Below are 25,732 nucleotides of genomic sequence, written 5' to 3'. Positions count from 1 at the left end.
ATTTTGAGTTCAAAATGTAACGTGAGTTACCGTGGAAATGCCCATATATATCATCATCAAAAAGTAAAAAAAAAAAAAAATCAGAGATGGGAAGAATTTCCCTACTGGAAAAAAAAAAAATGTGTCCCACAATATGTTCACATTGTGGTTACATAGTCGACTTTGTGAAAACGCTCGAATTTAATAGTGTGGAGTGTGGAGTTTGGTTTTCACAGAGTGTTCACATGATAATGTTCTGTGTCACACTGTAAATCGATGATTGACAATATGTTCGCATTTTTAAAATGCTCGAATTTAACAGTGTGAAGAGATCTTACACTGTGTTCACAATGTGGTCACATTGTGTTCACACATGAGTTTCTCACACTGTGGGACACTGTGTTCTTTCCAGCAGGGTTGTGATATCATCTAGGCCTATAAATATTAATATTGAACAATAAAGACCCCAAAAGAAGGAAGCTTGAGGTATTCCACACCTAATGTCGAGTATCTTAGCCTACACAATTTGACTATTTAAGTGAAACATAAAATGATTGGAAATCTAAATCGTTAGTGTTGAAATTGAACGGGTCAGATGAGTAAATTTCAATGATGTTCACCTTAAAGGCAATATATCTTAATTAAGTTAATCCCAATTTAGACATGCCTATTGTTAATTTATGTGGAATGGGAACACGAAAAGTAAAAATGCTTCTGTTCACTTTGGAAGCTGAAAATTTTATCATTCTTTGCATCGTGAAGGAAGTCAGCTTGGCTGACTTTCTTTTCTGACAATCACTAGATCATCAAATATACATCAACATGCTGTTCGAAGGGGTGAGAAAGGGTACGCACGACTTTTTGTTGTTGTTTGTGATGAAACCTTGGTTGCTGGATTATCCTTCAGAGATGTCCGTCTACCTGTGAATCAATTACTCAAAATTACCTTGACTTCATTCGAACTGTCTATAGCAACGCCATACGCATATGAAACTGGGGCAGTTGCGACTGACCTATAAATGTTATCAAGATATAAAGTGTGTTGATATGCATCAACATAGAAGAAATTAATTGACATTAGAAACTTAATTTTGACTTATTTCTTGAGCTGGAAAAAAAATTCATCGGAGAAGTAACCAAGTTAGATGGGGGTGCGATACGAAACATCTCTCTCAAAAATGTTTGAGGAAGACTAGTATAATAAGTACTTTATAATGACGTATTGTAAGTACATGTTGACCTGTTAGGCCATTTAGAGCATCATTTCGTAGATGAATCGATAATTAATATTTATAAGGAGATGCAGATGGATAAAAGTGATAGATATAGACAGACAGACAAACAGATAAAGAAGTTTGAGTCCTCACATATAACTGCGCTCTCTGTTCAAATTCAACCTTATGATAGCTGCAACTCAAACACTGTCACCACCCGGTGTTTGTCGGCCTAATCTGCAGTGTCCACTCCAAACATACATGAACGCCGAGGGAGAATGGGTAACGATACGGGGTATCGCAAAGCCAGTACTCGGACAAACCACGCTCTCTTTCAGCACATCCATCATCGACTTAACTGCATTTAAGCAATATAACTGTCAAATCCCAGGTGAGGACATGGTTTCTTGCAGGTTAAACTAATGTGACTACCTGGCAATATTGAATGACGGAGCATTTTCAAGAAAAATTATGGGTGCTTCACACTACCAATCCCAAATTTATAGACTTTTAGCAATCGAACAAAAAAAAATATGTCATTTTCCATTTGTTGGTAAATTGTAAATATAAGCAATGCGAGCATGTTTTCTTCTTTGCATTAATGTTATCATTTACTTTTTATTCAACTTTATTCTAAGAAGTAGGGCCTGCTCTTGCAATGGGCATTTTGGGTAAAATTATCTGCCTACGTAAGTTCTGTGCTGTTCGTTATTCCGAAGGTTCGCTATTAATTCCGAAGGTTGGTTATTCCGAAGGTTCGTTAATCCGAAACATACACTTTCCCCATACCTAGCGGTTCGTTATCCCGAAAATGAAAAAGGGTTCGTCAATCCCAACATTTGTGGCGTTATTCCGAAGGTTTGTTATTCCCGAGATTCGTAAATCCGAAAATGAAATTCGAATAAGGAACCTTCGGAATAACGAGCTGAAACCGTAAGTTCTTCTCCTGGTGGGTTTTATCAGTTTTCTCTATTTCCTTCTCTTTTTCAACCATAAGATGCAGTGAATAACACTTATTGTAAAAGGTCGTTATTTTGTTTTCTTTTTTTTATGCGATACCTTGTGATATGTTCGTTTGTTTGTTTATCTGCTTTATTTTGTTTAAAAAGCCAGGTAAGGCTGTTTTTCAGAGAGGCCGTGAATACAGTGTTACAACAACAACAACAGAAACAAGACAAGAGTTAACAAATCAATCGATGCAAATTAGCAATAAATCTAGCATAACACAACCAAATACATTACAACATAGCAGAAACTAGATGCCAAGAATAAAGAAAGTATTGACATAACCACTAAACACAAACGCTACAAAAGAGGGTGACACAAACAAGTTCACGTAAATTCAGACAAATTAATTTAAACATAATAGAAATCCACAAAAACACACATAATCTATTTTTTTTTCAAAAGCTTTCAATTACTTATCATTCTTAAATATTCAGGGAGGTTTCTGAGTATCTTAATACTGGAATAAGACAATTATTGCAAATACTGTATACTTCTTTATTTCTAAGGAGTATGAGAAGTAAATTATCATTATGAATTATTTTGATATTCCTCCTTTTGCCTGACCAGACTTGGTATTTGTGTAAAATGTTGAACAATAAAGAAATACGGCAAAAACAAACAAAACAAAAACACAAAACAAACACAAGAACAAACATAAAAACAGGAACAACCTGCATCAATCAGAAAATCAAACAAACAAACAAACAAAACAAAAAAGTTTGCATCATTATTGTGACGTATAGGTTTGATACAGATTGTGCCTCGGCACCCTGTAAGAACGCTGGCATATGTGAAGAACTCCCATCAGGCTTTGCGTGTGTCTGCAATTCCACGTTCACCGGAAGGCTGTGTGAAACGTACCTTCTAGAAGAGCCAAATAGTAAATGACGCTTTTACAACTAATACGGATTATAAGATCTTTTATGATAATCATAAAAAATCTTATAGTTCTGTTATTCCTATCAAACGACTGATCAAAGTGTGTGTGTGTTTTGCCCCCATTTTCAAGTTAATTTAACATTATGATTATGAGGAACAGAATGCTAGAATTTTCGTTATGGGACTAAGAATTTGCTCCTGTGATAAATACAAAGTTTTCCTTTTTAATTTCTCACACTTGTTTACTTTAAGTTAAGTTTCAACCAAGATGAGAGGGCAGTTCGACAAAACAGTGTCGGATCAACCCGTTTAATACGCATTTGTGGCTTTAAAGGGGATTGGCTAGTACCTACTGATCAGTGGGAATCAGTGGGAATGCTGGGGGATGATTGTTCCAATCCTTGTGGGATTCATTTAAGAGTACATTGTAGGGGGATTCACACGTACACCAATTAACGGGATACAAATCTCGAGATTTGCATCGCCATCGGTATCTCGAGTTTTTTGCACGTGCGGACAGAAACAAACCCGATGATTAGCGGGATAAGCATCGCGATGCTAATCCCAAGAAATCTTGCGCTAGTTCCTCAATCAGCGGGATAACTGGCGCTGGTACGTGTGAACGCGGTCGGGATTAGAATCTCGAGTTTTTATATCCCATCATACTTCACCTCTTTCACCTCTTTGGCGCACCACAACAACCGCGCGAGAACCACACCACTGACGCGCAAAAAACAATGGGCAAAGAGGAGTGCGCGCAGATAGTGATAGAGTAGGGAGCTGTGTGACCCAGTTTGCAGGCTTTGCTGTTATCTCTATCGGCAATTAGCGGGATAATTCTGTACGTGTGGACGCTTGCAAAAAACTCGAGATTCCGAGCGCGATCGCTATCCCGCTAATTTGGTACGTGTGGAGCTCGCAAAAAAATCTCGAGATATGGAGCGCGATCGTCATCCCGCTATTTTGTACGTGTGAACCCGGCTAATATATCTATTGTTGTTTGAAAATTATTTGCTTCAGAATGGTCTCATATTCAAGTAGTGTGCAGTTGAATGTTTCCCGATCATCCCGTCACTGTACAGGCATGATGCTAACCTGGAGACATTAAACTGCACATTACTTGAATATGAGACCATTCCGAAGCAAATAATTTTCACACAACAATAGATATATAATGTACTCTTAAATGAATCCCACAAGGATTGGAAAAATCATCCCCAGCATTCCCACTGATTCCCACTGATCAGTTACTAGCCATCCCCTTTAACGGACAAGAAAAGTTACTTATGATAACACGTGCTATTTCATATCTGTCTTGTTTATTGAACGACAAATATTAGTGCAGTAAGATATTTTGCTGAGTATAAATAAGAAGTAAGTATTATATTTCATGTCATTAGAAATCATTAATAACACAGTAGTTTTCTTTCAAGCTGAGATGATATCGGGCGCTGTTTTGGGAGTTCATTACATTTACCAAATTTACGACTTCGACCAATTCAGTGCGTAGTTTGTACCCATGTATGCATTCTAATTTGCCTTTACTATCATTTAGTCTCTTTATTGGTGCCTACTTGTTAATTCATGCATCTTTACTAATCACACTCACTCTCTAACATAAAGATGACATTGAATGTTTCACCGACTATCTGAGGGCGGTGGACTACAGGGGTACTGTAAACAAGACTAGAAACGGCACGACTTGTCAGAAATGGACGTCGCAAACGCCGCACAATCACCCGCAATTACAAGAACACCCTACCAAGGGACTAGGCGACCACAACTTTTGCCGAAATCCTGACGGGGGTAATTGGGCGTGGTGTTACTCCACTGACCCATTGGTGAATTACGAGTACTGCGAAATTGGCAGCGCCCAGCCTGCTTGCGGCTTAATAAACCGTACGTGTTGAGGGTGTTGATGAAAGAAAATGTCTTTAGTGAAAGCGTTTACTTGATATTAAGTCCTTAAAGTACAAATCCTCACTAGACTATCAGATAAGAGAAATGTATTGGAAGAAGAAAAAGATGATGGGATGTCGAAGAAGAAACAGAATACGAAAAAAAAAAGTTATTACTGCTGTTTTCCGTATCATAGCGGTCCCGGCCTGTGTTTTTTCTTCCTTTCACTTTTGTAATGATTACAGCAAATAAAACGCCATGGTAATAGTAATTGTAATAATAATGATAATAATAATAATGATAAAAACAATAACAATAATAATAGTAGTGGTAGTAACAATGATAATAATAACAAAAACAATAATGATTATGATGATAATAATGATGATAATAATAATAATAATAATAATAATAATAATAGTAATTTTTGTTATTGCTACACCATTGATAACCAGTTGCATTACTGTCTCCATTCTAACTGATGATGGGGAATTTCCTCATGGGAAGTTTGTCACGGAATAATTGTTTTTCGTTATGTTATTCGAACTTGATCATTTCGAATTGACAATATTTTGTATTGTCAATCTTATATCTAAAAAAGAAATTTTACTGAATATCTACATGCAGGTCATCAGGCATGGTAATAGCGAACAACATTACTACACGAATACAACACCTGAAACTATATATCTTTATTGATTATGAAAAAACGCGTAGATAAGATGTTATTGCTCACTTCTCCTTCGTCTCTTCTTTTCCTTGTTGATTTTCTCTTTACACTTTCTTTACTTTTCTATGGAAAGGTTTAGAATAATTTGAGTAAATATTCTTGTACTCTAAAAGTGTTCTTTTTCCGTTTTCCTTTCTCTACTTGCTGTTTTTGGATTTTAAAACAATTTAATGAGTGCAAATAAGTATTTAGTATTTCATTTGATACCGTCATAATGCCATTAGTAAACCTACATTAGACTGATAGATTTCTTGTCACGCCACAAAGACCTTGGATACTGTTATTCATTCATTGTATTTTTCGAACTTACAAATTCGATCAAGTCAGGGCATTATTTGTATCCATCTTTTAGTTATCGAATCTATATTCCTATCTATCATTTACTCTATTTATTCATTTTACTCATTTTATTTATCATTTATTCATGTTTTCTTTTTCTTATATAGGGTAGGCACATTCAGTTCGCTAATTGCTTTCCAATGCCGCCTTGTATATACACAAAATATAAAATTACAATACATTTGTAGTAACATGACTCACACAATTACAGTTCGATGACATAAACAAACAAAAGAAATAAACTTAAATATATTTAAGTCATATACCGGATACTGAATACATTAAAGATTATATAAGACCTTAGCAATTTGTAAATTTGGAAAAGGGGAGAGTATATAACCATAAACAAAACAAAAAAAAAAATCTGATGGTTGTGACAATGAGAAAGAAAAATACAAATGTAGATCTTGTTGGATTCATGGCAGAAAAAGAAAATTACAGCTTTAACAATTCGTTACCTCATGTATTTATGTCCATTCCCTCTGTCACATAAAGACGGCATTGAATGTTTTACCGACTACCTGTGGGCGGTGGACTACCGGGGCTATGTTAACGAGACTGTAAACGGCAGGACTTGTCAGAAGTGGACATCGCAAACGCCGTGGGACCACACGCAATTACAAGATTACCCTAACGTGGGACTGGGCGACCACAACTTTTGCCGAAATCCTGACAGGTCTGACTGGGCGTGGTGTTACACCACTGACCCGTCGGTGCGTTACGAGTACTGCGACATTGGCAGAGCCCAGCCTACTTGCGGATGATAGACCAATCGTTTTGATGGCATTGTTGAAAAAGAAACTTGGCTTCACTGAATGCACCCACGTAATAGGTCTTTGAGGATCAGATCTTCATTAGATTGGACAAAAAACAAGAAAAAGACAAATGAAGGGGAAAAAAAAGAGAAATATCATATCACCTCCTTTTGTTTCATGGCTCCCTGGCGGCACTTTGCTTTCTCCCCTCCCCCTTCATTTCTCTAATGATTACACTAAAAGATACAGTCATTTTTTTTTATACATGTTGCTTTGCACACGCAGATATTCTCAGCAGTTACCATTTTTGTTTAATCGACACTAAATATGTATTCTGTACTCTGTTTGCGTACTATGAATTCAAGATGCTACTGTATTTAGGGAACAGAAAAAGATATATATATATATATATATATATATATATATATCATTTTTCTTCTTTTTTTTAATCACATAGGCATACCCCGCTTTTCTTATTTGGTATCATTCACTCGCCTGGTCTTATACATCTTCTATCCGTTCTCCGTTTCTTTTTCACAAGCACTGACTACTTGGGGCTTACAGCCAAACAAGCTTGCTTTCATATAAATCCCGTCATACTTCTCTTTGTTCAACCCCATTCGATTTCGACCAGTCAGGGGATCCTTTCAATTGATGTGTTATCATCATATATATTGTTCGTTTTTGCACATCGTTTACAAGGTAAAAGAACCTGTATTATTATTTCTGATGTGACACTCGAGAAGTATGAAAATAAATGAATTGAATTGAATTGAATTGAATTGAATTATTTAGTCACTTATCGTAACCCCTAACTGAATCACTATAGCGTGTTTTATTAGATTAAAAGAATATTCAAGAGTTTGATTTATTTCTGTGAAAAAGAAAGAAACATATCAAAATCAACGTGGTACAAGTTTCACAAAAAAACCGGACGCAAAAACAGATATGAAATTGTTAAGTGAAAATGTTGTTTAATCATGGTTTCACTAGGTACAGGATGTTTATATAGACATATATATCTATATATGTATGTATATATATATATATATATATATATATATATATATAGTATACACTTTATAAATTGTACCCAAGATGCATTTAAGACATCATCTCATAACTCTACCATATAGATTTGTACACTAAGAGATGTAAATTAATTAGTCAATTATTAAAGCTATTGCCGCATCTTGTTATTTATTTTCTCTTAAAATTACTACTTGTTGGTGCCAAACACAACTCTCTTCAGGATTTTATGTCAACAACAGGAATTTATAGAGAAGATTTGTGCATAGTTTATTGGGAGGCATTTACCTTAATGACGTCATTGTCTCTATCAATTTGAATATGCGGTTGCGGTTGCGGTTGCTATTACAGTGCTTTGGGGTGATACGGGCCCCTGAAGGGATGCTAAAGTTACAAAAAGAATGCATTTTTAAACCCTTACACAAGGGTTTCTATAGTACGTTTACTCTGAAGAATCTGCCAATGACATACGTTTGATAGTTACCATTTACATCAGACCAATACACTAGAAATTTAGGAAATGCTCGAGCTAAAGAAGTGACATTCTAGTATAATTTTATCACAATTTTGTAAATGCAAATGACACAGAAATACATTAAATGAACTGTACACCAACAAGATCAGTAAAGTGAAAATGCACTCCTCAAAAATAAGAACAAAAAAAAAACTCAACTTGTACAAAATCAATAGACGACTCGATTAGGTAATTGAGAGGCAAACCATGTCTGTAATATTGAAACCATAGATTATGTTATTTTGTAACAGTTATTGATGTAATTTAAACTACATGATAATGTCGTCACTCAAGAGTTTCCTTCTGCTGTGTAATTACAGTATTAGTCAGTTATCTTACAACTACTATATACAATACTCTCTCTGCATAAAGTCAGCATTAATAACTTGTAAGATATCATGCAATCTTCTACATCTGAAGATAAGCGAATTTCACGTATAGACTTAAGAATATACTATGTTCGGTAACATCAAAGTTATGATGCTATTAACAGTGTGATGGAAATTATATGTACGTATGCATGTATCTATTTACAACTGTATATACATTTTGTGTAAGCTTGCATGATTTCATTTGTGTAATGTATTTTTAGTTGTGTTCCAGTGAAATACAAATTTCTGTTTAAAAAGAATGGACAATTAACACTCATATCACGTGATGCATCATTCATTGCATGATCTAATAATCATGCGCTTCATTTTAAAAGCCGTTTCTCCTTCTGGTCGATGTTGATGGTACGTCTATCAAATGTTTACTCCATTTGTTAAAGTCAGCTGAATTACGTAGTGACGAGTTTGATGTTAATCTGTTTATCGAAATAAACTTAAGCCTTAACTGACATTTTACCTAAAGATTCATTGATTTGTTACGATTGGCATTAGACCCACACATGTCTCGTACTGCTAAATGTATTTCTTGTGTGTGTGTGTGTTTGTGTGTGCGTTTATATGTGTTGTCGTTGTTCATCCTTCTTTTTTTTTTTTTTTGGCCGCATCATCTGCAGTATGCTTGAAAAAAAAAATAGCTGGGTGTCAATATAATGTGATTACTGGGGAGGAGATATTCATTTTGCTCGCACGTTCCTGAATCCAGGGTGTCTGCCTCTTTGGGTGCGTAGGCCTATTGTTTCGACTGCTACTTATAGGGTCGCTGCGGTAAAAAGAGAGAGCTGTAGATACAAATGGAGGGTTGTCATGGTCATTGCTTCGGACGCGCAGCCTCCGACAGCATCTGGACAGGATAACATCTCTATTGAGCCATGGTAGACACATGCAGAATCCAATCATGAGCTATGTTTTAAAAGTTCATTTAATTCTCTCTAGATAATAGATCATTTTGCTTCAGATGAATGATATATATCTAACAAATAAATGTCGGTACTAGACAGAACTAAAGCATCGTTTAGAATGACTAAATACAACATGGCATAGTACAGAGTATTGGTATCACGTACTGACATCCAAAAGCGACTGATCTAAATAGTTTTCAAGCATCAACCGTTTATTCATTGAAGTATAGAATAAATGTCTACCAATAACAATGATAACTTTATGATATATATAGGTTTTACCGCCCAATTTCATCAGATTTGCATTCGATTTAATGATGCGAGCATTCCTTTTCGAGCGAATTTGAATGATCACCGAGATCAACATTCAAAAAGCTAAGTAGTTTATTCAATTTAATTTCATCAGCATTGGAATTCCTGATTTTGTCACATAAACGTGTAAACAGCGCGTTCAAATTAAAAACGCACGTGAAGCGCAATCAAATTCGCACCAGCACAGCTGCGATGAACATTAAGTAATTCAAATTAACAAATAGGCAAACATTTACAGCATCTGGGCAGTGTTTTTCGTTGCTGCTCATGTTCTTTGTAAATTCTCCATCTGTTTGAATAACACAGGTACAACCACTCTCAGACGAACATGCCAAGGTACCTGACACGTTAACAGATCGACGACTGAAGAGACTGAGAGACTGAACATCGAAATTATGAATAATTATGTGAAAGAAAGAATATTCCAATGCAGTGTATCTCACACACATATCAAACCTCAAACGTGACTGAAAAAAAAATCTGTAATACGACTGTAATCACACTTGACATATCGATGATTTCATGGGATCTCTCATTATGTAAGCAAAGTCGGAGTTTAACGGTTCTGTTAAATGATGTGATATCCATTTTGATGGGGATATAAAGTGAAACTAGCCGAATTAAAAAAAAAAACATGAAAAGGAGATATTGAAATTGAAATCATAACACTGAACGTTGGTGAATTTGCCATTCATCAACGTAAGAATATTTGCAAGAATTGCATAGAATGACAGGACTTGGTTATGCTAAATGAATTTGAAAGTTCAAAGGTCGAAATTGTGTGCCCATAAATGAAATTGAAACTGGTATTTGGTGCGAATTTGAACGTCTATCCAGCTGGCGCGAAATTGAATGCCAACTTTGTGCCGTTAAATTGAATGAATTTCTCTCTAAATTGAATGAAATAAAATCTAAAAGGAATGACATGAAATGAAATTGAATACTCAAAGAATTAAAATGAACCGTGAGAGTAGAGTAGAGACAAAAATTCCTTGAATTTGAACGCATTGTCATTAAATCGAATGCAAATCTGATGAAATTGGGCGGGAAAACATATAGTAACACATCAATATCATCGTTCTTACAAACTTGACAAAACCTATACATTTAAACACGTAAATAAACAGGCCGCTACTTCTCAAAAATTATCGTTAGCCATGATTATTATATCTAAATGTAATTAAATGTTCAAATTCTTTTATAGTATGTCTACTCAATATGACTTTGTATTCTTGTTTCAACAGAACAGTTGCACTTTTTTAATGTTCTTTCCTCTTCATGAAGGAAAGTCACGTATGCGAACAATTCTGCCCTATTTCATCCAGGGCCGGCGGAGCGTTAAAAAGAAAGGGGGGGGGGCACTTCCGGGTTTCATGAGCTAACAAGCAGAAAAGAAAAAGCCTTCAGCGCAACTTCTGGTGCCACTTCCGTGTTTCTTCAGATGACAAGCAAAAAAAAAAAAAAAAAAAAAGGGTCTTCAGTGCAAAAACATAACCTTGCCGCGCTCACACTTCTAGGCCTCTATCTATTTCTTTTTTCGGGGTAAAAAAAAAGTGGGGGGGGGGTCCAAAGTGGTGACACTTTATGTATACCTCTGTATGGTAAAAAAACAATGTGGGGGGGGGGTGAGCCCCCCCCCCCCCCGTGCCCCCCTGTTCCCCCGGCCATATCAACTATACATTTATGCCTTTATACATCACAAAAACAAAAATGCACGACGTGATTTACAAGAGGTTAAAAGAGACTAAAAAGAAAAAAGCCTAGTCAGTCTTTAGTTTTATTTTTCTTCGTTTAAAGAAATCAATTCTTCTGCAGTATAGTTATTTTCAAAAGTCTGGGATCAAAAAGCGAATGGGACTTTTTTTTTTTGCATTTTTTTCCCCGTTGAACACATTGTTTCGGTCTGGCGTAAGCTTTATCACACTTACAAATTTGGAGATCGAGAAACCCTTGAAACACTTTTCAAGAAGTCAGTATCGGTCATGAATAGAATCTACATAATGATTTGATAACTTTTAGTTTAGTTTTATCAACCCTTTATCATTGTTTTTTTAGTGGTTGCCATTGAGTTTTATACCCTGTTCTTTGTTCCATTTAGTACAGAGAGCACAGCTGGATGAACATGCACTTGAATAGACCCTAAACTTCAAATCGTCTTTCCTCAGTACACACTTTTGCAGAGTATATACTTTCTTTCCATTATTCAAATAGGTTTTGAAAGTCCACTTGATTTTAAGTACACTTTCCCAGAGTGTATACTTTCTTTCCATTGTTTGCGTAGGTTTGGAAAGTCTACTTGAATTAAATTATATCTTACTTAAAGCTCAGAATATTCCATGTCAGAATCCATCCTCTTTAAAAAGTTCATGTCTAGTGACTTCTTGGGGGGTTTGTGATGCAGAGTCACATATTAAAGACGCAACCAAATACAAGCATTGCTGCCATCGGCGTCCGCAACACTTGCACTGCACCATGCATCAACTACAAAGGTCGGTAGACGGCTGAAATGCCAATCAACACACCCCGATCTCCATCTGCTTCCTATACATTTCCATTACTTTCCCTCCCTTCCCCTCTATTGACAGTAGAAATAAATACTTGTAAATCGTCTCCCTATAATATTTATACATGAAGTTGTATGAGTTTGAGTCCATGTATACATTCATTAATTTAGTTGAGGATTTCTGTATTATATATTTCAATACATTGAAAGTTTTTTTTTTTCTCTCTCTTTTACGGCGTATTTTTGTAAGGAAGAAAATCGTACGTGTGAGGTAGAACCATAGATTTTCTGTGAGTTTTTTTATGTTGTTTTTTGCATACTCATCGATGGCAATCTATTCAACATTGCCCAAATAGTGAACAACAAAAACTGATGTCACAACCTTTAAAAAGTTTAATGTTTACTCTGTCATGTCTGTCATTGCCTATAACAAAGCTCACTGCTCAATTTAATATCGTATTTACTTTACAACAATATACAGGGCTATTTGAACTATGGTTCTTTGTAGAAAATGTTTAATATTCATAAACAGCCTTCGTGGACTACTGTCCCCACGTGTCATCTAACTCTGCGTAGATTTCATCTACAGGATTGATATCCGTGAAGTTTTCTCCCTTGGGAAGTTGATGCCCTTCCACGGACCCGTTTCTGTATGAGTGTCCATCTCCCTGCTTATTCACTTCTGCGTATACTTCCTCGCAACTACTTGCGGACACAGCACAGGTCTTCTCTGGGAACTTTCCTCCTGCCTTATCTACCGTTGCGTAGAGTTCTAAAGTTGCCTTCTCGGCGCTGTTTCTATTATCTGTGATGCCTTGGTGCCAGGCAACAATTCCGTCTCCGTTTGTACGTTCATCTCTCTGTTTATCGACTGTAGCATACAGTTCCTCACACCTGCCTATATTCACCGCCATTTCTTCCTCGTCTTCTTCACAGCTGTCGTTCCGTCTTGTCTGATGTTCTGGGTAAGAATAGTAGACCTGACAATCTTGGCGAGGATCCAACATACTATAGTCATCTGAGTTGGCTGTAGGGTACATTCCATCTCTCTGCTTATCGACTGTAGCATACAGTTCCTCACACCTGCCTGGATTTACCGCCATTTCCCCCTGGTCTTCATCACAATTGTGGTCGGATCTTTGACCTCCTCTTGTCTGATAATTTGAGTCGGGATAGTACGTCTGACAGTTTTGGCCATCAGGATTCAACGGGCTATAATCATCCAAGTCGGCTGTAGCGTACAGTCCATTTCTCTGCTTATCAACTGTAGCATACAGTTCCTCACACTTGCCTGAATTTATCGCCATTCCCCCCTGGTCTTCATCACAATTGTGGACGGATCTTTGACCTCCTCTTGTCTGATAATTTGAGTCGGGATAGTACGTCTGACAGTTTTGGCCATCAGGATTCAATGGGCTATCATCATCCATGTCGGCTGTAGCATACAGTTCCTCACACCTGTCTGAATTTACCGCCATTTCCCCCTGGTCTTCATCACAATTGTGGTCGGATCTTTGACCTCCTCTTGTCTGATAATTTGAGTCGGGATAGTACGTCTGGCAGTTTTGGCCATCAGGATTCAACGGGCTATAATCATCCAAGTCGGCTGTAGCGTACAGTCCATTTCTCTGCTTATCAACTGTAGCATACAGTTCCTCACACTTGCCTGAATTTATCGCCATTCCCCCCTGGTCTTCATCACAATTGTGGACGGATCTTTGACCTCCTCTTGTCTGATAATTTGAGTCGGGATAGTACGTCTGACAGTTTTGGCCATCAGGATTCGATGGGCTATCATCATCCATGTCGGCTGTAGCATACAGTTCCTCACACCTGTCTGAATTTACCGCCATTTCCCCCTGGTCTTCATCACAATTGTCGTTGGATCTTTGGCCTTCTCTTGTTTGATAATTTGAGTCGGGATAGTACGTCTGACAGTTTTGGCCATCAGGATTCAACGGGCTATAATCATCCAAGTCGGCTGTAGCGTACAGTCCATTTTTCTGCTTATCAACTGTAGCATACAGTTCCTCACACTTGCCTGAATTTATCGCCATTCCCCCCTGGTCTTCATCACAATTGTGGACGGATCTTTGACCTCCTCTTGTCTGATAATTTGAGTCGGGATAGTACGTCTGACAGTTTTGGCCATCAGGATTCAATGGGTTATCATCATTCATGTCGGCTGTAGCATACAGTTCCTCACACCTGTCTGAATTTACCGCCATTTCCCCCTGGTCTTCATCACAATTGTCGTTGGATCTTTGGCCTTCTCTTGTCTGATAATTTGAGTCGGGATAGTACGTCTGACAGTTTTGGCCATCAGGATTCAACGGGCTATAATCATCCAAGTCGGCTGTAGCGTACATTCCATCTGTCTGCTTATCGACTGTAGCATACAGTTCCTCACACCTGCCTGAATTTACCGTCATTTCGCCTTGGTCTTCGTCACATTTGTCGAGGGACTTTTGGTCTCCTTTTGTCTGATATTCTTGATCGGGATAGTAGGCTTGACAGAGGCCCGGATTTAACAGGCTATAGTCAGCTGAGTCGAATACCGAAGGGGTCCGTGGTACCTGGCTTATGATAGTATCGTCAGGCTCCCTTTGACCCATCTGATAGTATAAGACGTCCTCGGTCGCCAAAGGGCGGTGAGCTATGCCAGAGGGCGAGTTCGACGAATCTTCCTCTACAATATGGTCGGGAATAGGGTGGTACTGGTTATCAACTTGCAGCTTCCATTCGTCGGTTGGTTGGCTCACTGCACCGGTGCTGTCGCTTTTAATTTCACCGGGTGTAGTGCTCCGTTCAAGACGTTTCACAGAACGTTCTTTGACCGGGAGTCTTAGTAATTTTTCTCCGTCTGTTCTGTCCTTGGCCCACGAAGAGCTGGTGCTCTGTGCGCATTTTGCCTTTTGGGGCTTCGTCACCCTACAACCGACAACTGGACCCCGTGCAAGATCATCCAGCGAGTTGTAGACAGTCGGATCAAACAGATGCGCCTGATTCATCGCAATACCCCCGTAAGTTGTTACGCCGCCGAAATCACCGGAGACGAATTCATGGTATCCATAATCCTCGTTTCTGTTCGAGGTATCTTGATGTAATAACCCAAGCGAACACTGAGCTCCGTGTAAGTGCTCGTCCGTAGATTTGAACCGTTCCGCGGCCAAACTGTGATCCCCGAACATGTCTTTCGAAAGGGCGCCCTCCGACATTTGGTGTCTTTCCCCAACACTACTGAGTATCTCCTCCGTATCTTGGTAGAGATGAAACGAGACCTCTCGTCCACTTGCAGGGTATTCCGGGACTGGTGGGATTGGGAGAACGGGGCGTCCCGCTAAGCTGGTAGAATTGTTGTCTGGCGGGACCAATGTGTCCATTGGGTAAGCATCATTGGTAGCCTGACTACCAGGAACTGGAGATTGCATGTAATCTTCGTCCGTTTGATTCCGATGTCTACTTCGTGTGTATCTGCAATAAGACGAAACAGTTCCGCTTATCGGTTCAAATATAAATACTTTCCTATGAAATCAAACCGGAAATTGTGACAAATGTATCCTGAATAACATTTCCACCAATCACATGCAAATATCAAGACGAAAAAGAGTGTAACTTTGTTGATGGTTCTATGAAACGCACATACAATATTTTTAGTATCAACAAGGATAAGCTTTCAGTGGCAAATATTATGCAGAATATCAATGAAACAGATGGATCAAGAATGGGCACAATTTGTGATTACTTGCTCGCAACGAGCACAACACTGCAAAAATTTTTCAACCGTTTTCATAGTGAGACGAAAAAAAAATCCATCCTCCCTGTTGGGAGCGTAATTTATATTTGAACCGATAAATGTGAACATCTCTCTATATTTTTCTTTCTCTATCTCTCTCGCCACTTTGCCCTCTGCACGCAATGTTTATTAAACCTCTCTACAAACATTACTTTCAATCTCCTGCTTCCTCCTTGAATCAAGTGTTCATGTACTGCATTTTTTCTTCATTCATGCAACCTTAAAAGCTTTACAATGATTTTGTTACCGCAAAGACTGCACTTTTGTATTTCTCCTTTGTTATTTGGATATCTTATGTTTAATTTTTACAGCCATAAAAGCGAACGAACAAACGATCGAACTAAATCAACGACGACAGTCCCTATAGCACTCACCCTGCCATAGAGAATACTGGTTCTCTCCTATACTTATTGACCTTGCAAGATATGATACCATAACGATAAAATAAACCACTTGAAATCGGTTTCACAACACTAACCTTTTCTTCTTGTTCAAATAACAGACCGTAGTGATGAGACAAAGCAGTGTAATGAAGACTGCAGAAAAAGTTGCCGATATAACCATCAATGAAAAAGCAGAGGCTGTCGTATAATAGGGAAATATGAAAGCTATATTGATACACGAAAACATACAAATACAATGCGTCCATTCAGGTTAATTTCATAGTTGTAGATTGTGCATAAGAGTAAAGCTGTCACTGTAGTTTTTCATGAACATCAGCTCGTCAATGTCCCTAAAGGTTGATACAAGCGCATAATCAAATTATTCCCTTACATTCCAAAGTAAAATAATGGTATACTATCAGTTGAGATAAGTTTTCGGCTTTTAACCTTTTGCGAATTACTTTAAAACCACTATATGAAATGTTAAAGAACATGCAGTTCTAAGAGAAATTTAATGTTTATTTGATGAATATCGGGATTGGAATGGCTGAGATATCCAAAAACCACAGTGAAACAAAGCGACCTTCGTAAAAGGTGGGCTCCACCAGAACCCCGGCGGCAATAGTTCAATACCTTTCACATGATTTCATGTAAACACGGAAAATGCCACATAAACATATTAAAACTTAGATAAAAGATAATAGTAAATAGATAATCAACGCGAGGAATACCTTTTAATGTTTTCTTGCCTCTGGCAGCCTTGTTTGCGATGTCGTGATCAGGCCAATTTTTCCATTGCTGCCATGTTGTTGTGTTATGATTTATAGTTTTGTAGCATGTTCAATCTAATTGGTCTTATGTTTGTTTATTTCAGTATGTCTGAGATGAGATATAACAACATTGATAATAATAAACGTTACAATACAACAATTTACTGGATAATTGTAAAAATAGTAGAAATTCATCAGATGTCATTTTAGCGATGGGATGTCTTTTGAGGAGTTACCTTTTACGCAAGATGGAATGGATGCGTTCCAACCTGGCGAATATGTCGATGTATTTTCGTCTGTCATACAAAGCAATGTCGCACTACCACTGACTTGGTAACCTTCATCACACCCCAGGGTGACCATGGATCCAACCCGCACGGTGTCTGAATCCCATTTTCCGTGCGATACTTTACCAAGATGACCACATTTCGACACGTTATCTGCATCTGGAGAATGACAGTAACAGTTTTTTTTAGGCATACCTGAAAGTCTATAGAAGAGCATATTGCATGGGGATAAGTGTATGTGTGTGTAATATGAGAAAGGAAGGAGAAATTTGGGCATAGCTTTGATATCATTTTTTTGTCTCACTGTTCCTCCTTACATAATATATATATAAATATATATATATATATGAAGGGTTTGTTTGCAAAAACCGATAAGTCCATTTTTGAAGATTTTGAAGTACGATCTCTGTCAAAAAGTACAAAATAATACCTTTTAAATGATATATTGGTCACTACATATAAAGGTATATTTTTTAAGTTATGGTCAAAAGAAGCAAAAATTGTCTTATTATTCTCTTTATTTTTCTTGAACTTTAATCGCAAATATCTCCATTTGGCAAATATGGACTTATCGGTTTTTGCAAACAAACTCTTCATATATATATATATATATATATATGTAATTATGTATACATATAATTACATATATATATATATATAATTATATATGTATATATCATATAATTATATGTATGTATATATATATATACGTTGTGTGTGTGTGTGTGTGTGTGCGTGTTTGTGCTCCTTGATATGTCCTAGTGGCTAGAGGATGGAGGATGGAGAGGAACGTTAATTTTTTTCCATTTTATTGTAATCAGAAGAAGGGAGTTTTATGCTTTAAAAAAGAAAAACTCCAAAACGTACAGAGCTCAAGCCTACACTAAAATAAGATAAGACATTTAAGGTTATAATGAGATTTATACTTTTATGTGTTTTTTTTTCATATCAAGCATGCAATAACAGCATATGGTTTAGATTTCTGCATTTGATTACAGAGATAATATCACAAACTGTTTTTTTTTTTTTTTTTTTTTTTACATTTACGTATCCTGGTGTCGCATGGGAGTATCTACTCTTGAAATGCACTTGGTTTTTATTTCAGAATTTGATTACAGACATAATCACATGCTAATTGATTATTAACATTTACACATGCTGGCGTTGTTTGTTAGTATCTACTCTTAAAATTGTCATCGTTTAGATTCCCGTGTCTTGAAAGTGTCCAAAGGGAAAAAACCCAAATCTTTCACTACAGACCGAAACTAAGCGGTATACTTAGAGGTTCCTTTTTTTACCTGCCATTTTGAATTTTGAAATGGTTCCCACTTATAGATAATTTACCTATATTTTTCTATATCTCAACTTGCGAGCAATGAAAAAAAAAAAAAATCATACAAATTCGTGGCAGTGTCCGTATTTTCTTGGTACCGCAGATCTTATTTAAATATTTTCCGTGCTTTTGTTCTACCTCATCTGTTTAGGTAACAAAATGAGAATTGATTTCAAATAATGGCTGCCAGTTTTCAAAAGGTTTTGTCCTATATATCGTCTTTGAGCATGAAAAAGCACTCAAAAGAGTGGCAATACCCATGTCTGTGATACACCAGATTTAATGTAAATCATAACTTTTGTCCAACCTCATAAGTTTTGACGGCCATCTTGACTTTCAGTATGGCCACTGTACCTTACACAGTGTTTGCCATTATGTGGGCTGGATATAGCAAGACAGATCATTAAAGGTTTTCAATATAGTTTGTATTCTTGAATGTGTTATCATTGTTAAATCATTACTTCCCAATTTGCATAAATATAGACTAGAGTATGGATGGAAGGCTGATCATTTAGTTCCATCTTAATCTTAAAGACCCATTCCTTACATCTCAGTTTTGATTTCATGAAGAGCGGCACTTTTGCCCTGAGGCGAGACACTACATCGCCATTGTTTATAGTCCTTTACATGAAACTTAAAGCCTGTTTCAAAGTGGTCCAAAATGATTTCACAATAATTATGTAAACAGTGCGAGAAGCAACAGTCTCATTTTCTCATGTAGTGTCTGTTCTGTGCTTACTAACATTAATTCAGCATTTCAATATTTCATCCGTGGACATGATTAACTCGTACAGGAAGTCAAACTAACACAAAAAGATACATATCAACCCTGACGCCTACGGACAAACAATTACCTTACAGTAAACTGATATACACAGAAAAAACAGTGTAATATTACAGTATACACTAACAGTTTCTTTTTTGCCAAATATAATTTAGGCGTATCTGGTTAAACATTTACGTTCAACTGGTTGACAAGATGGAGTCGATGCGTTCCAAACTAGCTGGTGGGCCGACCTCACACAAACCAAGGTTGCACTACCATTGATGATGTAACCGTCATCACACTCAAGATTGACTATGGATCCAAGCTGTGTGGTGTTCAAATTCCATTTTCCATGAGAGACGTTACCAGGGTGATCACAGTTTGACTCGTTGCCTGAAAAAAAGAAAACGGTTTATGTTGAAAGAAAATCCAAACAAACATGCTTTCTTTAATCTGATGGCTAGACTTAGCAGCTTAGGGAGGTAAAATCATTCTTGTTTGTCGTCTTATGATTTCTGTCCACAGCAAAATGCGTGTCTCCAATATAAGTTGCTTATCATTACTTTTTTTTTTTTTGTTAAACAGCTGAGAACGCAGGAGGCATGCAGGTGGGAATAATGTTTGTTATTCCGAAGGATCGTTTTCTGAAACACACAGATTTTGTGTACCCAGATGTTCGTCATTACAAAATGAAATAAACTTTGTATATAACAACATTTCAGTGGCGTTATTCCTGAGGTTGGCTATTCCGAAGGTTCGAAAAAGAAATGAACTAACGCAATTACGAATTGTAACCAAGGTTGGAGGGTGGATGATTCAGAATAACCTCGGGTTTTGCACTTAGAGCGAGGCGGCGTTTGGTTTTAGAGATTATGATAAAAACAAAAACAAAACAAAACAAAATCAAAAACAAAAATGCGCAACATGCATGTTTTCTGCAAAATTAGTAACGTGGTAATATGCAAGTAATTTTCTGTTAATAAAGAAAGGAGGAATCAACAGTCTTCTTTTATTTCTACTAGCAACATATTAGTTTTAATTTTTTTTTTTTTTTTGAAAGCATGTAATTTTCAGAGTCTTGGTTTGGAAGGTATTATTTCGGGGACATTAAGTAATCCGAAGAACAATAATACAAAAACTGTTATAAAGCAGGCCAGCTACTATGGCACTTATTTAGACATTCATTTGGGTTTATAAATGATGTTGAGGGTATGAACAACACAAGGTAACTGCACTTGAATAGCATAGTTCTTTTATATGCATGTGCTAAGTGCGAGGTGTAAATTATCAACAGTGTTTTCCTTGTACGCTGCATGATGTAAGTAGCATACCCTGAGACATATTCTCGAAATTCAGACAAGTTGGTAACGATGCATTCCAGTCAAGCGTATTGTTGTCAGGAAATCGTATACATTGCAGAATGTCACTGCCATTGATGACGTAATTGTCATCGCAAGTGAGAGTTATTGCAGATCCCAGTGACACATCGGTTGAGTTCCATTCTCCGTAAGACACATTACCAGGATGCTTGCAGTACATCTCAGAGGCTACAGTATCAACGGGGGTAAAAAATACAGGAAAAGGACAGTGTAAATAAAAAAAAAATACTTTCCTTATTTCCACGAATTCCCATGATTAAATGAGGAAACTGTCAACTGTAAAGAATGTTTTTCTTTATTTTGGTTTTGGTAATAAGTGGTTTTCTGTAGTGTAATTAATGGCTTACAGTTTCATTTCTCAATCCCTGTCTTGAAAATATAAACTCACCCAGTTACTCAATAAGCCAGAAAACAACATACTGTCCGTGTTGACTTACAATCTGGTATACGGACAAAGATTCTTGTAAACCTTTCAGTATATCCGTGCAATTATATGTCCTGTTGTCATTTCATTTCATTAATTGTTCTCCCTTCTTTCAGTTTTAATGCTTATTATGCTCCTTCAGCGATTATCACAGGAGGTATAGAGTTTGAGAAGGCAAGCAAGGTATAAGATTGTGGATATCAATATTGATATCTTACTATAACATTATATCATAATTATCATATCATGAATTATCATATCATAAAACAAATTATTATATCATATCATATCATATCACATGACACCATGTTCCTTCAAATCGCCTACAGTACAATACCAACGGATTCTCCTTTCTCCACCACTACTTTTTTTTTTTTTTTTTACTTTTAGCTGGGTTTTAAATCAGCTAGACCACTTTTCTTTAGAAACCACAGGAAGTAAAAATACAGGACATTAGGGGAGAAGAAAAGTGAGTAAAATGCATGCATAACGTGAATCTTAGTTTGGGAAAAACTAACAAAAAAACAAAACAAAACAAAACAACAGTTTACTGTTGACCACTTGGCAAGATGGCATCGCCGAATTCCAAGTCGGGAAGTAAGTCGACCTTCCGGGTAGTCCTACACATTGCAGTGTCGCGTTGCCATTGACGATGAATCCCTGGTCACAGGTAAGGGTTACCAAGGAACCAAACCACGTGTTGGTAGAGTCCCATGTACCGTTCTGAACAACGCCAAGTTGGTCGCAAAATCCGTATGAAACTACAAAATAAAACCAACCATGAAAGTTATGAGGATCAAAAACATGCATTTAGTCAGCCGTACTGTACGATGTATAGACAATGAATATGTACGTTTTATTGTAATACCCAATATCGCAAGTTTGCAAATGAATACCATGTATATGAACATGTGATTGAATCTAACATGTATATTGGATACTATGGACTTTGCTCAACACTCACCACTAAATGCATAATACACAGCTGGCGAGAATTTTAGATCCTCCAAACTTGGACATGACCTTCCGCGAAGATATGTTGCTGAAGAGGACAAGTCAGAAAATGTATCTGACGGGACACACAGGCACATACTTGTGTGTATGACAGCTACAACATCAGCGGTGTTTCTTTGTTCCCGACACATAGTGACGCACTCCATATCAGTCATAATTTCACGTCTGGTGAATTCCTGAAGTAGAGTAACGACCTGTGTGCTCTGTGACTCGTCGTAGCATCCGAGATACCCAGGTACTGAGAGACAAATTCAAACGCTCTAACAAACAATAATTATCCAAGAAGAAGAAGAAGAAGAAGAAGAAGAAGAAGAAGAAGCGAAAACACCAATCTACAGACCTGACGTACCATATGACAGTGGAAATGTTGATGTTTTGATTTAAGTTTTATGAGCAATGATGCAATGGCATGTGGCGTCCGTATTCATTTGAGAGGTTCCTGTGTACTAAATGCCACTTCGGAAAGAAGAAAAAAGAAGATGAAACAGCAAAACGAAGACTATCTCGTAAGGGAGGTTTTATCTTTAGACCTTTAACATCATGTACGTATGACATCAATGATATGATGATGTCTACCAGTAGGCCAAAATATCGTAGAATCAAATTCTGAATGTAACTATCCCCAGCTGGTTTAAATTTGATCTTTGTTTAAAAGGACGCACAAAACAAATGTAAAGTTATTTAAATGGCAAGCATTTATCATCAATTAAAAGAATGAAATTAAAATTTTGAAATGTGGAGTTTCATTCTTAAACTGAGCATTAGAAGGCAACAATCTTCGATAACAACATCACATTGCATTCGTGAATCTCTCCCATTGTATGAAACTATTATTGAATAGGGCCTATAAGCTGTAACTTCCTCATAATTTCTCGCTTGAGTTGTTAAAAAGTCCACTGATTCTGATACTGATGTATAGAGTGCCTACGAAGTTGAAGAAGCTATACACTAAAGCTAATGGTCAGCTGTGGAGAGCGGATCTTCTTGTTTCTACTGTTTAAAGCCCCAGTCACACAACACTCCACGTCCAAATTACGTACAAAAAGTTATGAAATCTGGTCGTAAGTAGTAATTTTTGGTTCAATTTTGGTTTGGCCGTGCTGTGTATGGGGTATGGCCGTTGGCGGCTGTTCCACTGCTGATTGCCTAAGCACGGCTAACCACGTCCAGCCATGTGTGTGCACGAGGGAAAAATCCATTTGTCAGCGATAAGCAGCTAAATACACGCTATCTCCCGTGATACCAACGCGTAACACGCGTCAGATGACCATGCTCTGCCCGTGACAGACCGCTAAACTTTCGCGTCTTTACCGCGTCTCCCCATGTTTTAATCACTGCCGGAAGACGGATTATCACGTGTGTTGCACGTCTTTACCACCTGTGCCGCCCGTGGTTGTCCGCGGAATACAATTTTGAGCAGTTCAAAACTTTTTACTGCGTCCGACGCCGTTCAGATTTTTCCCCGCGTTCTGCCACGTCTATAAATCGACCGTAGCTCGTCTTAAACTCGACATCAACGCGAGCAACATCGTCTGCTTCACGGGGGACCACGTTTTGACGACCTCGTGTTTTGGCCGTGATTAAGCCGTAAATCGCTGTGTGACCGGGGTTTTAACCATGTGAGAAACGTATTTATGCACATCGCCTAATGTCTCAAAATACAGGCTACGTAATGTAGTTACATAAAGGATTGTGTTCTAGACTTCTAGTCTAGATTTCTGGAGATCTAGGTAAGCAATACTTTCTTCATTCACCATATTCTATGCAAGAAGCGTTCTCATTCTTACAAATGTCAGGAGTTAAATGTCATTGCAGATGATGCAGGACAGTGTATAAAGATTTCCCATTCCGTTCACCCACCTCGGCATATCAGCTTCACTGCACTTTCGGAAGTGCATTCAGTACTTGCCCATGAACAGCGTACCATGCTCCCCGCATCTGCGAGATTGAGATTTCAGGAAAAAAAAAGCAAACATGGCCAATAAAACCTATTTTTCCGTCCAATGGGTGTATGATGGATGTTGTTGAAAAAGAAAAAAAAAATCGATTACGATTATGAGATACGGCTATGTCGTTGAGAGTCCGATTTGCAAGATAATTGAACTTCCAATCTTGTTAGAATGAAGGATAAGTGACAATTCTATTATTTGACAAAAAATGAAATTCAAAGTTAGGCCATTCTGTGAATGTATAATTCACGACCACCTGTTATGACTACTTTTAGTTACAATGGCAGTTTTTTTTTTTTTTATCAGTGTTTCAATTTGTTTCATCATACACATTATGTCCGCGTACAGTTTACGCTTCTCCCCAATCTTATCTCAGTCTTTGTATTTCATTTCTTGTATTTATATACATAACATTATTCAAATTTTCATACTGAGTAGTTGGTTCAAGAAAGAATCGATTCAATAGAAAAAAAAAAATGCGGTAGAATCTTCTGTCTGATTGCTGTGGATTAAAAATATGTAATTTCATAGAAACAGAATTTGACTGCTCGAAACAAGCTCACTATCCGTGACTATTGCAAAAATGTCAAATTTCCCACACATTAACGGAATAATGTTTCTATTAAAATCTTTGATCGCGCCAAAAACTGAAATCGCGTGTTCTAAAGTTGATTACAGTTTGTATTAATCTGAACAACTGACAGATACGAAACGTATGTTATATTGTTAAATATGAATTACCATTTTAAGAACTTAATTTGCAAGAGTTTGAAATCGTAGAGCACAATGACAGATGTCTTCTGCAAACAGGAAATTTTATTTCATCCGTTTTGTCTCCTTTCAGTTTTTGTGATGATTTTATCTTATTTCTATATAATTTCATATATCTTACGAAATAACATTTTGAAATAAGCAAGACAGAAATCAAGGATATCATTATCAGTTTCAGTGCAATTTCAACAAATAGGTCCCTAAATCAGACTAAAAAAGACGATACAATCACTCTTCCCTGTATATCATATCTATACAAATACGAGGAGTAACAGAAAATTCCAAATGTTCTCTCCAACATTCCAAATAAGCACAAATTTCAAGTCTGAAAATGGAATGCCACTGATATATTTATACTTCATAAGAACCTGACTGATGGAATAAGATTGTGTTAATCAGACACAAGGGCCA

General features: G+C 37.2%; 2 protein-coding genes across 2 annotated transcripts; one reads left to right on the top strand and one right to left on the bottom strand.

Annotated features, from left to right (window-relative positions):
• The first annotated feature begins 1,454 nt into the window (after positions 1–1,454).
• LOC140245237 (plasminogen-like) lies at positions 1,455–6,812 on the top strand. The gene is made up of 3 exons (XM_072324823.1): positions 1,455–1,584; positions 4,704–4,979; positions 6,544–6,812. The coding sequence occupies exons 1-3, from the start codon at positions 1,455–1,457 to the stop codon at positions 6,810–6,812; spliced, it is 675 nt and encodes a 224-aa protein (XP_072180924.1).
• Positions 6,813–19,953: 13,141 nt separating this feature from the next.
• Positions 19,954–24,528, bottom strand: LOC140245236 (C4b-binding protein beta chain-like). Its single transcript, XM_072324822.1, has 5 exons — positions 24,462–24,528; positions 22,552–22,839; positions 22,139–22,348; positions 21,116–21,331; positions 19,954–20,177 (listed from the first exon to the last, which is right to left on the bottom strand). The coding sequence occupies exons 1-5, from the start codon at positions 24,526–24,528 to the stop codon at positions 19,954–19,956; spliced, it is 1,005 nt and encodes a 334-aa protein (XP_072180923.1).
• Positions 24,529–25,732: the final 1,204 nt, after the last annotated feature.

The sequence above is a fragment of the Diadema setosum genome, chromosome 22 (genome assembly GCF_964275005.1).
Source record: "Diadema setosum chromosome 22, eeDiaSeto1, whole genome shotgun sequence".
NCBI lineage: Eukaryota > Metazoa > Echinodermata > Echinoidea > Diadematoida > Diadematidae > Diadema > Diadema setosum.
This window is presented reverse-complemented; position numbering and strand designations above follow the sequence as displayed.

Coding starts and splice junctions, on each gene's coding strand:
- LOC140245237 (XM_072324823.1), top strand. CDS start 1,455: ATGAACGCCGAGGGAGAATGGGTAACGATACGGGGTATCGCAAAGCCA. Junction 1,585..4,703: donor ATATAACTGTCAAATCCCAG/GTGAGGACATGG, acceptor TCTAACATAAAG/ATGACATTGAATGTTTCACC. Junction 4,980..6,543: donor TGCTTGCGGCTTAATAAACC/GTACGTGTTGAG, acceptor TGTCACATAAAG/ACGGCATTGAATGTTTTACC.
- LOC140245236 (XM_072324822.1), bottom strand. CDS start 24,528: ATGGTACGCTGTTCATGGGCAAGTACTGAATGCACTTCCGAAAGTGCA. Junction 21,332..22,138: donor ATCTTGCCAAGTGGTCAACA/GTAAACTGTTGT, acceptor TTGATACTGTAG/CCTCTGAGATGTACTGCAAG. Junction 20,178..21,115: donor TTTCGAGAATATGTCTCAGG/GTATGCTACTTA, acceptor TCTTTTTTTCAG/GCAACGAGTCAAACTGTGAT.